The following is a 16,640-nucleotide window of genomic DNA, read 5'->3' as shown; positions in this document are numbered from 1 at the left end:
TGCATTCCACTGGCACCACGGCTCACCGGCTGGTTTTAAGTTGGGTTGAAAATCCTTCATAAATCTCGCTGATTGCTGTTTCATTCTTGAGAGGATGAAGGGGAGAGGAAACAACCTTCCCCTCCCCACCTCCGTTCTCTGCCTCAGCTCTCTTACGGACAAAATGGGTTGTTCCAGGGGAATTGGGTTGCGGGCAGCTCTGGGGGCCAAGCTACCTGGGACCTCCCAGCCAAGGGTGGCTAAGCATTGAGTTGGGAAAACTGGACACCCCCTCCTCAAAAACCCAGCAGTATTTTTTTTTTTTTTTTTTTGAAAACTGGGAAACTGTTTAGCAGAAACCTTGGGAATTGCAAGGGAGTATTGCAAATGTGGGTAGAGCTGCTCTTAGCACTTACCCTCTTGTGTCATTTCCATGCTGGTGAATCTTAATGCTGCAACTGAGATTTACCTAAAATAAAAATGTCTTTTGCTCTGATGGACTGGAAACATCCTGAATAAGGTTTGTTGTAAGGAGAGCAGGGGAAAGGAGGAGAGGTAGTTCAGCGTTGTGGTTCAGGCACATCACCAAGGGCTGCAAGACCCAAGTTGGATCCCTTCCTCTGCTGTGGGGTTTCGCTGATTGCTGGTGCCCTCTGTGCAGGGGAAGGGAGGCAGGAGGGAAGACAATGCTTCCTTACTTCAGCAGAGTGCTATTAGCTGTCACTCATAACCCGCGCGGGTCCTGTGCCTTGCACGAGTGGGAATTGCTGCAGCAGCTCCAAGTATTTACTTGTGGTGCTTCTGATTGCCGCAGCGCAAAAATAGCTGTTCCTCATGGCACCTTGGTCTGTAGGTCCCACTCAGGAATGCACCATAATGAGAACATCTCCAGCCTGCCACATCTGAACGGAGTTACATATTCCCTGCTCGTTCACTGAAGGATTTCTCCTTCGGTTGCTAAATTTTGCCCTCATATACCGTGTGCCAAACTTTTTTTGGTAACTTGTACAGGAGAAGCTGAGGGCGTGTTTTGGCTGGGGATTGCATGGAAGCTTATTTACACACGCAGCAGCCATCCTGTATCTGGGAGGCAACCATCTGCATCTTATCCCATTCACAGAAAAATCCCTTCTGAACTGATGTGCTGACCCCTTTGTAAGGGTGTGAGATCCAGGTCTCTTCTCCATGCAGGGTGGCTGGCCTGGGGGGGATTTCACTTGCTTGGGCAGCTGCATGCAGCAGCCTGGGAGAAGTCCTCTGACTTCTGTGTGAACTTCAGCTAAGGCTAAAATGGGAAACTCAGGCATAAATGATCTCTGTGGTAACACCTGGGCCTGAAAAGAGCTTAACTACTCAGGATCAGAGTGGCTGCTATGAGTGGTAGAAGCAGTCAGGAAAGAGGTCTTGGAAAGGGAAGAGCTGGAGGTTTGCACCAGAAAATTCTTTCTTCCAGAGGCAGCTGTCACTTCGCTTTTTGCTGGATGTCAGAAATAACTCTTGATAAGACCCAAGAGCCTGGCAGGTATGTGTAGCAGGATCCTTACATGCCCATCACTCCATCCCTTTGCCTAAGATGCTCAGAGAAGAGGACCAGGGGAAACCTACTGCATAGATCTATCTGGGAAAAAAGGAGTGATTGAAGTTTGAATGACTGAAGCCTACAAGAATCTGCACCTTTGTCTCCTTCAAAAAATAATACCCGTTTGAGCATACTTCATCAGGAGCCTGATGCTCCCGTCCCTGGTAAGTGGGATCTACTGGGTTGAAAATGCCCCCATGGTGTAGCTTTCCTCTCTCTAATTCCTGCTGCTCAGAAGCAGATCCAAGGACTTGTAGGCATTTTCCTCTGTCAAACACATGCTCTCTGGAGCATGTGTAGGGTATGGCTGCTGTCCACCTGCATGCAGTGAGGTTGCAGGGCTCCTACCGTGTCTTGGTGGAAGTGTAATGTTGTAGTGGTCTCTGTGGTGGGGGCTGTTACTTGTTTCTTTGCAACTAGAAGCTACAGTTGAGATCTGGGCACTATTGACTAATGAGGAAGCCCATGTTTAGGGGGTTGCCACCTGAAGAAAAGCTCTGTGTACGTTTGTACCATGCTATTGAGAAGATAAGGATCAAAGTAGCAGTTGGGGCATAACTGTGATGAAAATAGCTGTATTCGTTACTTATGCTTCCAGATATTTTTTTTTTGCTTTGTTTAATGTTCTTCAGCAGCAAGACACCTTTATTTATGGAGAATGACATGGAGGGCAAAAAGGAGGGGTGAGTACAAAGTGGAGAGTTGGTTAGGAATGAAGGAAACGAACCCTAGCCTGTCTGTAAGGGGCAGTGGTCTGTGGGTGGCAAATAGAGGAACCCTTGTAAAGTGCCAGGATAGATGGAATCTTAGCAAAGCTGTTTCTGATTTCTAGGTGGAGTTTAAGCTGTTTGGCTCTGTCCTGTAAAGCCCTAGATGAGTCTACATTTTCTCGGGCTGGGAGAAACACTTTTCCTCCTGTCACCTTCTCTGACCTTCACAATGTCACAGTACTGTGCCAGAGATCGGTGGAAAAATTACACTGAGGAAGGGTTGAGCCAGAAGTGGATAACCCTAACAGAGCAATCTCCATGAACGGACTTATCCTGCAATCTCAGCAAGTGTTACTGTGGAAGCCAAAAAATCCTTGCTGAGGTTTGGAGAATACATTACTTTTTTGCAAGGGCTTAAAGGAATATGGGATTTTTTTTTTTTTTTTTTTTTTTTGCATGGCTATATATTAGCCAAAAGAAGAAACCTTTGGCTTTTTAGCTCGCAGAATGGCAGAGAACTTTGAAACTAGCATAGGCTTTTGATTTTGTGGTCTAAGCAAGGCAGCAATAGAATGAATGCCTGAACGCTGGGGTGAGCAATGCATCTTGAGGCAAAAATATTTCATCCTGACTTTGAGGGGTAGAAATAAAACAGAGAGCCAACTATTTAGTAGCAAAGAGGAGAAAGCCTTCTCTGATCCCAAATGATGTGGGCATCCACCAGTTCTTCTGACAGCCTTGGGAAGAGCAGAATTGAGGTTGATGAGCACTCTTCAGATGATTCCCTCCAAAGGGCGCTTAGTGTGAGCACAATGGTGACACTTGTGCTTGTGAACACTTAAAAAAAACTAAACAGCACAGTGCAGAAGGGGAGAGTTGATTCTTTGATGGCCATCTTTTGCTCCAAATATCAACTTTTAATCACTCACCATGGAATTCAGTGTTTTCTTGGACTTTTGGCTTCTTTATACTTCGAATAGCAATTAGCCTTTGTGGGATGGGGGGGACCACGGTAAATCAATTTAGGAGAGCTTCTTCACGGTGTGGGAGTGTGGTGGTGTGGGAGAGAGGGCAACTGAAGGTTGTTGGGTGTAAAAAATAATAGTACAGGGCTGGTGTCCAGCATAACTCAGTCTCTTTGAGTTGTGAAGTCATTCATTTAGATGTTGCAGTAGAGATTAGTGTTCAAGTTGTCAGCTTTTCACAAAAATTATTATTATTAAAGAAAGGAAAGAGAAGAAGAAAGATTGGAAGAGTAGAATACTGCAGGAAAAAACGGTTATGTAAAAAGTGAAAATAAAATCAATTGGGCCATTGTACAGATGTACCAAAGAAATCTCCCAACAGAGAAGGAAGCACTAGGGTAGGAATGCAATATTTCAGCAGGCCTGTCATTCCAGACGGGTATGCAGAGGCGTTTCCTTGCAGGGAAGCAGCTCACCTTGGCTGACATCTCTGGTGGCACTTGCAAAGAAAACTCTTCAGCATGTCAAGCGAGAGTGCACTGACAGGTCTATGCAGGCACCTTACTTCTGTCTTGACCCCTTCAAATTCTCATCAGGAAAATCCCCGGTTAAACAAGGGAAAACACAGGGACACTGATGCAAGTGTGAGCTGACGAGACAATAAAAGCTCTTGACTTTAGAGCTGAGCTGGAAGCAGGACCCACCTTGGATTGCCTCTCTGGAAGGTCAGTGATTCCGTGGTGCTACAGATAAAACCTGGCTGTGCGGCTGTCTGTGGGTTGTGCAGTGGCAGGGGCTGTGCCTGGGACCTCTCCCAAGCCTTGGTGATTGGAGCCTGAGCTCCAGGACAGCAAAGCAATAAGCCATGTTTGACATGAAGTTCACAACCGAGGCAGCCGAATGGCACCAGTGGTGCATGCGCAAATTGGACAGGTCTTATATCTGGTGATAATAAACCTTTCCTGGCATCAAACTAGTGGCAAAACTGGAAGGAGAATAGTGCAAGCGATGTTGCAAAGGTTCCTCTCAGCTAAGTGGGTATGGCACTGGACAAGCAGGTCCTTCCTGAGGTCTGGACAGTGCAAGTGTGCCACTCGGAGCACAAGTCAGGCAAGGTGCACAGAAGATTAGGTCACAGTCTGAAACAGAAACGGTCTTTTGACTTTGTAGATACATACTGCTGTCGTAGGAGCCAGAGTTAAAGCTTCCTGGGTTGTGTGCAATGAGCTGTTTGGTCTCTCTCCAGGTTCCTAGTTGACAAACACACCTTCATCTCACACTTGGCCCCCTTGATCCACTAGAACACAATTGCAGAGGGCTGGCTGGCAGTTTAATTGTAACAGTTGTGGATTGGGTGTGTATAAAAATAATAAAAAAAAACAACCAACACAACACCCCCCCACCCCCCCCTTCCTGAAAAATTTCCTTGGAAGGAACAGCTTGGCCTTTGTGAGGAGCTGAGAAAGCATCCGACTGACACCGTTGCCTTACGGGACCTCACTCAGCCTAGGTTGCATAAAAGAGCTTTATAGGATTATAAAGGTTCCATGCAGCGGCAGCTCCCAGGCAGTGTGTCAGGTGGGGCACTGGCTCCCCCCGGCTCTGCCTGCACTTGTTTATTATTGATGCCACGCTCTGAGAAGTGCCATCTCGCCCGTCTTCCCAGGGCTGCTGGAACACGTGTGCAGAGCTGGGGCTGCTGCTTTGGTCTGCTCCCCTGCTGAAATGGGCACACGTCCAGCGCTGGGGGGGTTGGAAATGTGTGTGTGTGAACGTGTGCTGGTTTTGCTCGTGGAAGTCTTCACCTGGAAGAGCTGCATTACTTGTTGGCTAGGAAAAGCCCCTTTCCCCTAAAATTACTCCTTGTTTTTTTCTGGAGATGCTTTCCCCAATCCATTTGCTTTGCTCTGATTCAGACCAGCTTGAACACCCGTGAAATCAGTCCGAGCAACAAGCCAGGTGGTGATGGATGGGTCTCTGTTCAGCGTGCGTGTTGCGTTGCTTGTTTTTCACCAGTTTGGATGTTCATGGCCCCTTTTCTTTAATGAAGGAGGACTGGTCAGAGCTGGGTCAGGAAGTGGGAGGTGGAAAAAAGTGGTGTTCTACTGTCTCTGTGGGACATCTTGTTGGTGTCTTGTCTCTGGGTTGTTTTCTCGGGAAGGGGTGAAGTGGGTGGCTGCATGCTGCCCAGCTTTCTCGGCTCACTGTGGCTGTTACCCATGTGTCCCACATACCAGAGCTGGTGAGCTCCTACCTAAGGCTTTTGCACGGAGCAGTGAAAATGGACATTGCGGACATAGTTCGTTTAATGCTTCAGTTTTCTATTGTTTCCCAGGACTCTCCATCCACTAGTTGTAAGTGGCTGCTGGAGGCTTCTCCTCTGGCACTGTGCAGCACCACAGACCCTATTTTCTACCTTCTTCCTATCCCCAGCTCTGTTTTGTTTTTATTTTTATTTAGGTGACTTTATTGGAGAGAGATGCCATTGGGCTGTGCTATCAGCAAGTTCTGCAAGGCTGTCCCATGGGAAGCCATACTTCAACATATCTCAAAGCCAAGCAGCTAAGGGGGAGGGTGGGGAAGGGGTTCAAAGTCACCAATTGCTCTGCAGAAATCTTGTCTGTAGGATCAGTTCTGGTGTCCCTCCTTGCTGTGATGGTCATCTGCTACATGATACTCGGAGTTTGTTTTCCAGGACGTTTAGCTGAACAGTACCTGCTCAGCTGGGAAGGTAAACTGGGGAGGGGGAGCTGTAGAAAATGCTTTTATGAGTCAGTCACCTTTGCCAGCTGAGGACTTCTTACACCAGCTGTGAAAGCTTGCAGGAGTGAACTTTTGGAGCAGAAATATTGAGGAAGGGCAGGAGTGAATGTCCTGGAGACTGTTACAGGTCTCTACTACGGCAAGGCTTAGACCAAGCCACCTTTCTGATGAACAAGCCTTCTCAGAGCTTCAGTTAATGAGGCACCAGGGCTGGAGGATGTCCTGTCTCCTTGGGGAACAGTCAAAACCAAGTCCATACCCTGTCCCGGGCGAGACAGAGCAAACCCATAAGGGTTAACATTTGTCAGTGCTTCAGATGGAGCTTGCTGTTTGGCCTTTTGGGTGTTTTTATCACTTTTGGGGAGCAGAATTTGAGGAAAACCCAAAATGTTTGGAAATTTACACTGGTTTACACCAGTTTTCCATGTTTCCCACAAATCACTGTCTCTTCATGCTTACCATTGAGTGTTGTTTTTTTTTTTTTTTTTTTTTCCTGGAAATGCTAATACTTTTGAAGGTAACTGAAGGAGAACATTTCTTTGCCCATCTCTTCTAAAAAATCCAGGCTCCAAACCCAGCTGGGTGGGTTTTTTTTCCTCCCTTCTTTAGACATCTAAACGTGAAATCACCTTGCCAAGTTATCAGTAATGATTGGATCTGTGCTGGTTGTCATTGGCTGTGGCTCAGGTCAGGCTTCTATACCCATTGTGCAGGGAGGTTTGGGAGTTAAAGCATCCCAGCTGCTTGACCTTGGGGACTGGGCTCCTGGCAGGATGCACCCCGCTCATTAGAGAGAAATCTTCATTAAAAAAAAACAAATCACTGTCTCTGCAGGACAGGTAGGGGTTTAAAGGGTTTCCAGGGTGAATCTGCATTCAGCAAAGGTGTGTGCTCCCCTCCTATGCCTGTCACCTTGTTCCCCCCACTGGTCCTTCAGCAATGAAGACGCCTGAGCCTGTGACCCATCCCTGCGCTCGCCTCTGCAGGACTGCAGCATTCCAGCGTGTTTTTCAATTCTGGCTTTATGCAATTCTTCCTTTTTGGCTGGGGAAACTCGTCTTCAGGTCCTTCGAAGCCCTGCATAGTGATTCCCATTGACTGCGTGGACTGGCACCTAGCCGGAAAAGGGCAGAGCCAGGACAGTGGGGTGCGGGCAGCCTGGCCAACAAACCGCTCATGAGCCCTGCAGATGTTCCTGCAGCCTCTCTGCTCCCTGGGGCTGATGCCAGCCTGGTCCTCTTCCAGCAGTTCGTCACTTGACACCAGGAACAGTACGCTGGCTTCTTTGTTGCATTGTACAAGTCAAGGACTTGTGCCTGGAGAAGGCAGGGAGGGGAGAAGGCAGTGAGTGGGACACAAATGTCTTCAGGTCATTTTTTTTAGGTTTTGAGCTCATTCTGCCTTGTAAAAGCTGTTGGCATGTCTCCTGGAAAGTGTATCCTGCTCTTGAGCCTCAGGCAGCGGCTTGCTAGGTTTTATGTCAGGATCTCTTCTGCTGAGGGCAGGGTGGCTGTGTGTGTGCTGTCTTGGTGCGTCTCTTGGGGTCTGGTGGGACAGATAATTCTCCATCCCTTCCCAAGCCAGTTCTGGCTCTGCTTGATATGCTAAAAGGACTTTTTTTGGTTTGTGCACAGGAGAGTGACTGTAGGGCTTTTCTATTTTTACTAGTTTCCCAAGCTCACGCCGTTAGGTACCTTCCATTATTCCTTTCCAATTTCAATTTTCAGCGGAGTCCTGTGGTGGAAATTGCCAAGATCTTAGGTACAAACAAGCTCTATGGGAACTATGAAGAACTATCCAAATATTGCTTCTTACCCTTCTTCTCTTGCACACACGCTGCAGAGAGCTGCACTACAAAACCGCTCCTTGCCCAGACATCAGCAAGTCCCCGTGGGTGCTCAGCCGGGGAGAGCCTGGTCCCACCACGGCCCCACGTCTACTGCTGTGTCACTCTCTCCTCATGCTGTGCCCCTCTGTTCCTCTGCAGGCTGACAGGGAACGAACCCCTGACCATCCTCCCTCTGACCTCAGAAATGGAGGAAGCTGCCGTCAAAGCCCACTACAAAGTCTGTGACCGCCTGAAGCTGGAGAAGAAGCAGCGCAGGATGTGCCGGCGGGACCCCGGCGTGGCCGAGACCCTGATGGAGGCGATCAGCATGAGCGCGCTGGAATGCCAGTACCAGTTTCGCTTCGAGCGCTGGAACTGCACCCTGGAGGGTCGCTACCGGGCCAGCTTGCTAAAGAGAGGTGAGCAGGGTGGGGGTCCTGGTTGGGGGTGCTGGCATCCCCGTCAGCCATCGGCTTCCCTGGCATCTTGCAGGGTGGTCATCCTGGCACAACCCTTGTCAGCAGTGGGTCACCTCCTCCCCAGAGGTCCACAAAGAGCTTGCAGAAGTTAAACGCGAAGCTAGGCTCGGCTCACCCGTGATGGTGCGCAGCAGGCAAAGGGCGTGCTATATGGTGGCAGCTTCGGTGCTTGTAACTAGCGAAGCAACCCCTGTCTGCTTCCCACTGCTGGCCGCGGCTCATCTCTGTGGAGGCTGGAGGTGTTTGTGCGTGTCTGCAGCCAGCAGCTACATTTGTGCCTCACTTCTGCTGGAAGATGAGCTCTAGCTGGAGGGGAAGGTGCTGAAGTTCCCAAAGCTGTTAGTTCCCAAAGCTCTCCCCTCTTTTTTTTTTCTTTTTTTTTTTTTTTTTTCTGGTCTTATTTATTATAGAATAATAAATTGGACCAGAAAATTATTAAGGAAGGAGGTTGAGAAAACTCCTTGTTTAGGGAACTAAGGCAAAATGGACTGTTCTGTGCTGCCCTGTCAGTGGGGGCAAGCGGACCCCTGTTGTCGTGCAGGGCAAAATGTGAACGTGTGTGTCATTACTGCTGTAGTCAGGGCAAAGCTCCCTGGCTGCCAGTGGTGGGCAATTCCCACACCCCTTCCCAGCAGCTCAAGTGGAGATGACCAGAAGCTGAGAAAGTGTTGGAGGAGCAGGTGGTATTTTTTTCTCCTTCCTTTGTGTTACCTCATATAATCCAGTTTCCTGCACCCTTCCAGTAAAATCCAGTTCTGATTTCTGCACTGCAGCTAACAGTGCAGCCAGGACTATTTTACAGATCGCTTGCATGGGTCCTGAGGGCTTTACTGACTTCCAGAAAGTCCCACACTCAGCGATGGAGCTGGACCTAGAAACCCAGGGTCTGATGTGCTCAAAGACAAGAGCAGAGGTTTGCAAGGCACTCTCCCTCGCTAATTAGCAGAGGTGTAATTCAGAAGCGCTAGGGCTTAACTAATGCACTGTCACTGACTGCGGTGGAAACAAGGAAAGTCCTTATGAAACCCAAGAGGTCCCAGCCAGAGCTGCAAGACATTTAAAAATATCCCCGCATGCCAGAGGAGTCCCTGGGTTAGTGGTGCCTTGGGAGAGCCAAGCACTTTCTCATGCTGACACCTGGAGGCCACAGCTTGTTCCTTCAGATGTTCCTTGCCCCCTTAGCAAGGGGTATTTTGAAGCAGCTCGAAGCTGAGCTGCCTTAAAACACCATTGAGAACATCCCCTCTCCCAGCCCCCGCCTCCGCCTTGTCAGGACCCCGTGTAATAAATGGCAGCTCTGAGGGTTGCAAGGCTCTGCCTGCTGTCTCATTCTTCCATGTTTTATGCCCCTGCAACATCTCTACCCTCCACCAATGCTGTAAATCCTTCAGAGGTTGTTCCTGCAGCATAACACACTGCCCTGTAAATCTTTCTCCTCCTCTCTGAGAGCTGCTGGTTCCTGGTTCAGCATTGCGGCAAGTGATACCCCAGGGCAGGGGGACACATGTATCACCCACCAAGACACAGCTATTCACATATGTCAGTGTGGGCTTTCTTCCTCTCCTCCAGGACCACTGCAGTTATGGAGAAAGGAAAGAAAAAAAGGGGGGTGGGTGGCAAAACCCTCCACATTTCACTTCAGAAAAAATTTCTCTCTCGGTTTTTACACTTGGTCACCAGAACAGCCTGGCTGCTGGTTTGCAACTTGGGCTGATACAGCCCGTTTCCTAAAATAACGGGGGATTGTTTGAGGGACTTGTTATCCTCTTTGGATACTCGCGAACAATTTTGGAAATGGCTGAAACTGGATAGCTGCGGACGGCAGGCTGTCAATGCACTGGGGGTTAGAATGCCTGCATTGATTTAAAGCTCATTATCTTGTTACAAAATATCTTGGTGCAATCAAATAGTACATGGCGGAGATGGCTTTAACTCTGGCCAGAGCCAAATGTCACATGGACTTGCTTGGAAGCTGCCTGTGGGCGAGATGATACCCGTGCTGCTGGGCACCAGGAATTTGTGAAGCTTACAGTGGTGGAAAACGGGAGGAGTAGAACTGAAGCTGATGGGGAGATTGATGGAGAGGGAGAACCTGGCAAGTGAACAATTCCTCCTGGCGTTCTGTCAAACCTGGTGTGCATTGTGGTTGCACGGCACTGACTTTCTGCTGGGATTTCACAACCACTCTGGATTCAGTGCTTTAAACCAGGAGGCCTTCAAGGAGGTGGGAGATCTGGGCTATCTACTACACCTGACCACATCTAGGCTGTTTGCCACTAATCGTGGTGCCTCAGACTCTGAGGAGGGTTTACACGCCCTGTTCCATCAAAGACTTTGTTAGCATGCTGGTACCTCTCCATTTCGTAGCATGAGTAGTAGCGGTGGAAACAGGCCAGTTCTACAGCCTGGGAGCACAGAGGCTTGGGAGCATCTGTCTCCAGCAGTGGCATCCCTCGGGCAGGCGTGGGAGCAGTCTGACCTAGGGTGTAACCTAGGAAAAGCTGAGCTAGCCTACAAAAGATGAAAGCTGCTCAGAAGGCACCCTCTGCCTAGAGGAGTTTGGTGGTCTGCATGCTCATGAGGGTTTGTTGTGTGAATTAAGAATTCTCCCACCGCTCCCAATGAGAGTTTGCAAAGCTGAAGATGTTTCAGGGGTGCTAGAGGACATGGTCTAACTTCAGGGCGAAAACAAAGAGGGGAAACCCACCAAATTTGGTTTCTCAGCCCAGACCACTCTTTATAGTGTCCTCAGCGAGCGTAGAGTTGAGCCTTCTTTTATTTTAACTTTCCTTCTAGTGAGGGGAGAGGTTCCTACTGTTTTCCAGGTGAGCAGCAGAATGGTCGGGCAATTCCTACCACAATCTGGCTTGAGCCAGCTCCCTTGGGGAGGACTAAACCTCAGTCTCTTGGACTGGATTTTCGTCAGTCAACTTCTGAAATTCAGCATCATGGACCTGGGAGTGCTTTGGGAAGGCAGGCTCTGGGGATGGGCCAGGATAGTGCCCCATGAGCTTGCTTGGACTACCATGAACCTCCCAAGGAACAGTTCCAAAAATGACCTGGCAGTGTCTCTGCATGTCCTTGGTTGACACACCAGCTTACAGATATATCCACTACTGTCACCGTCCACTTGTGTTATTTTTGAGCGGGGGATTTCTTGAGTCAGATCCAAAGCTGTTCTGGAATTGCATCTCAAATATGCAGTCGTTTATGGCTTCCATAGCTGGAGAATGAGGAGCTATAAATACTGGCATGTTTGGTTTTTATTTCTACCTTTTATCATTTGGATCAAAATCTTGGCTCTTTCTGGGCCTTAGTTTACCTACTGTGGGGGGAGCAGATGCTGTTGCATCCGTGCAGGTGAGCGCAGAGGTGTAAGAAAGGGTTGTGGGTGACAGGTTTGAGGCACAAACCACTTTTTGGGGCGTTTGAGTGGGGTGACAGGGTGGCTACTGCGCTCATGGCCCTTGGGTGCCTTCCGTTCACAGTGTTGTTGGACTGGAGTAGGACCCAGTGGTTTCCTTTTCAGGAAGAGAAGGAAGAACAAGGCGTGCTCATGGTTTCTACCTCAACCATCGGACTGGGAGTCTGTGGTGGGTTCCTGCTGTTTGGTGTCCCCTTGGTAGCAGTACTGCTGTACCATGGTGATGGTACCTCCGTGGCCTGTCCAACTCCTGCTCTCTTTCTATTTTCAGGCAGAGTCTGCTTGCAGAGTGATGGCCACCAAGCTGGCCAGATTTGATTTCCTTTCTTTAATCCTGCTTTGTGCCACCTTCTTCCATCATTCCTTGCCCTCCATTGTGTCCTCTCCACTACCAGTGATGTGTGTAGAGCTCGGCATGCTTGACATCACTCAAACTTTTCTCAGATTGGGGTTTACCTCAATTTCCTCAGTTTTTTTCCTTTCTTTAACCCTTGCTTTATCTGCAGTTAAAGCCACCTCCTCCTCTCTCTGGCAGGTTTTAAGGAGACAGCCTTCTTGTACGCCATCTCCTCCGCGGGGCTGACACATGCCATGGCCAAGGCATGCAGCGCGGGGCGGATGGAGCGTTGCACCTGCGACGAGGCCCCTGACCTGGAGAACCGGGAGGCTTGGCAGTGGGGCGGCTGCGGTGACAACCTGAAATACAGCAACAAGTTTGTCAAAGAGTTCCTGGGGAGGAAGCCCAACAAGGACCTGCGAGCCAGGGTGGACTTCCACAACAACCTCGTGGGCATGAAGGTGCGTTGCAGACTGCTCGGGGTGGGGGTTCACGCTGCTGTGGGGGCAGTAAGGTGCTGCGCTTGGGTGTGGAAACAAGTGTGTTGGATGCAAAATGCCTGAAGTGATCCTTCTGCTGGGGGGGTGAAGTCTCAGTTATGGGTTTGTGCCCTGGTTTTGTCACTGTGCTTCAAGAGTTGTGCAAAACTGTTGGAGGGAGATCCATGGGAAAGAAACAGGACAAGGTCTAGAAAACATGGAAGGGAGGAAAGGTCCAGGTCTAGAAGACATGAGGTGGGGACAAAGATTGCTTCTGCAGGGAGGAGAGTGCCTTACACTACAAAGGGATGGAAAGACAGGTTCTTCAGGCTTCCGTGAGGTAGGTAGGACAAGGAAAAGGAGGAAGGATTTACGCTCCCTTAGCAGAGATTGAGGGATCCTTTTCTTGCAGTAGCTTGTGGAGCATGGACGGTCTAGCTTTTCCATAGCCAGGTTTCTTTAAAACTGGCTGGACAAACACCTGGCAGGGAACCAGGATGGAGATACTACTCTGACTGACCTCAGTCCTAAAAGTCCCTTCAGCCTTGTTTTCTGGCAGAAGCTTTCCATGTCACCTTGAGCTGCTGGGTTGGCAGCTGACAGTGCTTGGGTGTAGAGTCCCTTTTTATTTTTCTTTTTTTCTTTCTTTATCCATTCTTATCCTCTCTGCTGGGTGTCTTTCTGCGCCTACACCATGTTCTTCCCACCAGCCTTTACCTGCGTTCCTGGGAGCCTCCCTGCAGGACTGATGTGAAGGACAAAGCGTCTGCGATTGCCAGGTCATCCCAGCGAGAGAGGGGGAAGAAAGAGGCTTGCCACCTTCTCTTGTAACCTGCTTGGCTGTACCTAGCCTAGAGTTGCTCAAATATGAAAATCCCTCAGATTGGCCAGCACAGGTGCCTAGGATCAGTGTTCCATTGCACCAACCTCGAAGGGGGACATACTGTAAAGCTATAAATAGCCTTTGAGCCTTGTTATTGTCCATGTGATTGGATGGGAGGGTTGGGGCTGGGATGGGAGACCTGGGTCTCCAGTTTCCCAGGCAAATGCAGCCCAGCCAGTTGTGCATTCTAGGAATCGCCACCCCAGCTCAGTTGTTCCTGTGTGTATGCATAAAATGTCATTCCTCACGATGGAGTTGGGGCATCGGAGAATGCCACCAGTGAGTGCTGGCCAGCAAAAAGTCTCCCCCCACTCACCACCACCAGATGCTCCTAGACAGCGCTGAGATCAGGATTAGAAATATCCTGGATTTAGCTGGTGTCTGGCTTTGGCTGACAGCTTTTCTGCCTCTGGATTAAAAGGCTCAGTACCTCTGAACTCCTGTGGCAGCTCTTTGACGTGTGAAACGGGCTTTGCAGGGTGATGAAATTTGTTTTAATCCTTGTGGTTTGTTGTTCCCAAGGGCCTGTCCCGACTCTTTGGAGTTGGCTGTGTAGCAGATGGGACTTAGAATGGAGAAGGTGGTCCATGGAGGCTGTGATTTCATGCTGGAGATTTCTGTGAGATGTCACAGTTCTCCTCCCTTTCCAGACCCAGATAATACTGTCTCATCAAAACCTACAAGGTTGTGGCTTTAGGTGATGTTGATGTGTTCTTGTAACTCCATGAATATCTCCCTTCCAACAGTGGTGGGGCTGAAAAAAACCTTGCCCAAGGGATTTGACTTAACTCCCAGTGCTCTCTACCCCAATAGCTGCGGTCAGGATGCCCATATGGCTGAGACCCAGTCTTGGATTTAGGTTAGGTGTCCTTATTTGTCATCTCTGCTCTATACTATGTGACTTTGAGCTAAACTAACTCCAAGGATGAGCTGGAGAAAGTGAATCTCACCTTTCTTCCAGTCCTTTCTTGTCCTGATGCCACTGTGAGTTAGTTCCTAGGGGAAGGGGAGATGTCGGGGACTCTCTTGAGTCCTCTGCCTCCACTTCACTTGGCACCATCAGGCTCTAGTCATTGGCAGTGGTTTCTAAGCACTATTGTAGTATCTGCAGCTGAACAGCTGAGTAACAGTTGTGACAGTTGTCCAGACACAGAGCCCTCATGGCCATCCAAGTCGGAGACCTCTGCTGCAGGTCAGTGATCTGGTGTTCCTATTTTTGTCCACCCACGCTGTGTCTGTCGAGTTGATAATGCTGTCTGATGGTTTTCCTTGCCTATTTGCAGCAGTGGTTGGAATTATTTCTGTTCATGCTCCTAGAATATTGTATCATAGTGTGGTTGAAAGGCAAGCCAAGCAGTCCGCCAGGTTCACACCACCACCATAAAGTTGGGCAGAGAACAAGCAAACTACGCATTCGGAAGGAAGCGTTTTTGGAGGATGATGGCTCAAGATCACGAGGATATATGTCTTTATAGACAGGATATGTGGACCTAAACCACTGGTGCAATATGGTGGTGTTAAGGTGATGATCAGAGGTGTTCAAGTCAGAGATGAGGACCCAGGCTGGCTTCGTAGTTGCAAGGTCAAAACTTGCAGTGCTTGCTTCAGATTTCAGTATCTTGAAGCTGATTGGGGGGAGCCTGAGCACTGACCTTCTTGGTGTGGTTGATGGATTGTCCCTGGCATTGCTTACACTTGGGTGTAGATTAATACCAGGTTCATGCTTGCTTCCTCCTGACCCCACTGCAAGTGCAGCATTGGTGGAGGATGAGAGCTGCTCAGCAGGCAGTGGTAGGTTCCCTCGCTGAATTTACTGGTATCTTCCTTCATGAAGACAGTGAGTTGAATACAATACTCGGCACATTTCCTCTACTCAGTTGCTCCAAAGAAGCTGCCCGTCAGCTAACTGCTGCCATATAGAATTTCCAACCATTGAGTAGCAGGAGATGCTAACCTAGTGGCTATGACAGTCTGAAACCACTTTGAACTAACCTAGTTTGGTTATTTGAACAATAACTCTCTATATATGTGGTGTGACTCACAGGCAGCATAGGAGTGCGGATGGCATTGATCTATGCCATTTTGGAACTGAACAATTTTGAGCTGGAGTGCTCATTATATAACTAGGATGCTCTTATAGCCTCTAATGTATTAAATGTCATTGTGAGTTTCCAAAAAGATGATTATGGCCATTTCAAGCAGGAGCTGAGATGCAAATTTGAATGCCTTTCCCAAGGCTGTGCAGCAAACCAGCGATGGAGCAGGAGGCTGAAGCCTAAATTCCTGCTCAGCACCCACTGCTTTTTTCCTCCAACAAACCGCAGATTTTATGTCTTTGTGAAGCCATACAAACTGAAACCTTTGCTGCACTCCAGACTGCTCTGGACTGGGCTGAGGATGGACAAAGACTTTGTTTTGCTACGGGAGCTTGCTGCAGTGTGGGTGTACTTACAGCGTGCGTATGGATGTACGTGTGTGTTCGCTGAGGGAGTGGAGGAATACCTGTTAAAGATAGAGCACAAGCTTGGTGGTCTCCTTGTGATTCTTAAGATAGAATCCTTCCCGTCTAATTACTACCAACCATGACAAAATGTATTAATAGCCCCCTGAGACCCAGCAAAAAAAAAAAAGGACCTGTGCTTAATTGACCAATTTGGCAACCAACCCTACACCCTTCTGGTCAACACGGCAGTTTCTCCATGGTGTCACACTAGCAAACAATCTGTGTATTTCTGTGAGGGTGACATTATCCTATCCCACCTAGTTTTAGTGTCTCTTGGTAGACGTTCTCATTTAATTATTATTTTACTTCTGGTTTTTACAACCTTGATGGGCCGACTGTAATTTTGCTGCCACCAATGAAATAATCACTGAACATGTTGTGCCTGTGATGGCTCGCAAAGTTATATGATATGACCTCAATCGCTAATGAAAGGGCGAGCTTGTCTAGTGTGAGGATGAGGTAATTAGACCAGGACTTCTCTAGCCTTCTCTTTATTGAAAAGTAGGAGCTCTGAATAGACCACTTATTAAAAAAGTAATTTCCCTTCCTTTGCCAAATCTACTCCAGCTCATTCGGCTATTCTTTCAGAGGGGTCTTGGGTGGAGAGGGTGTGTGGTGGTGGGGAGATGTGTGTATGCGTCAAGGGGATGGGGGGCGGTGGTGGTGATAGAAGTCAACTGTATTAAAGCTCTGTTGCCAGCAATGAAGTTT

At 48.7% G+C, this 16,640-nt stretch overlaps 1 protein-coding gene across 1 annotated transcript in view; it reads left to right on the top strand.

Annotated features, from left to right (window-relative positions):
• The window catches only part of WNT9A (Wnt family member 9A), a 60,678-nt gene that overhangs the window by 28,860 nt on the left and 15,178 nt on the right, over positions 1–16,640 (top strand). The window contains exons 2-3 of the mRNA XM_080383764.1: positions 7,984–8,243; positions 12,263–12,525. Of these exons, the coding sequence (XP_080239890.1) occupies positions 7,984–8,243; positions 12,263–12,525 (523 nt within the window). The remainder of the gene's footprint in view (positions 1–7,983; positions 8,244–12,262; positions 12,526–16,640) is intronic.

This window comes from Falco punctatus, assembly GCF_963210335.1.
Source record: "Falco punctatus genome assembly, chromosome: 4".
Classification (NCBI taxonomy): Eukaryota; Metazoa; Chordata; class Aves; order Falconiformes; family Falconidae; genus Falco; species Falco punctatus.
This window is presented reverse-complemented; position numbering and strand designations above follow the sequence as displayed.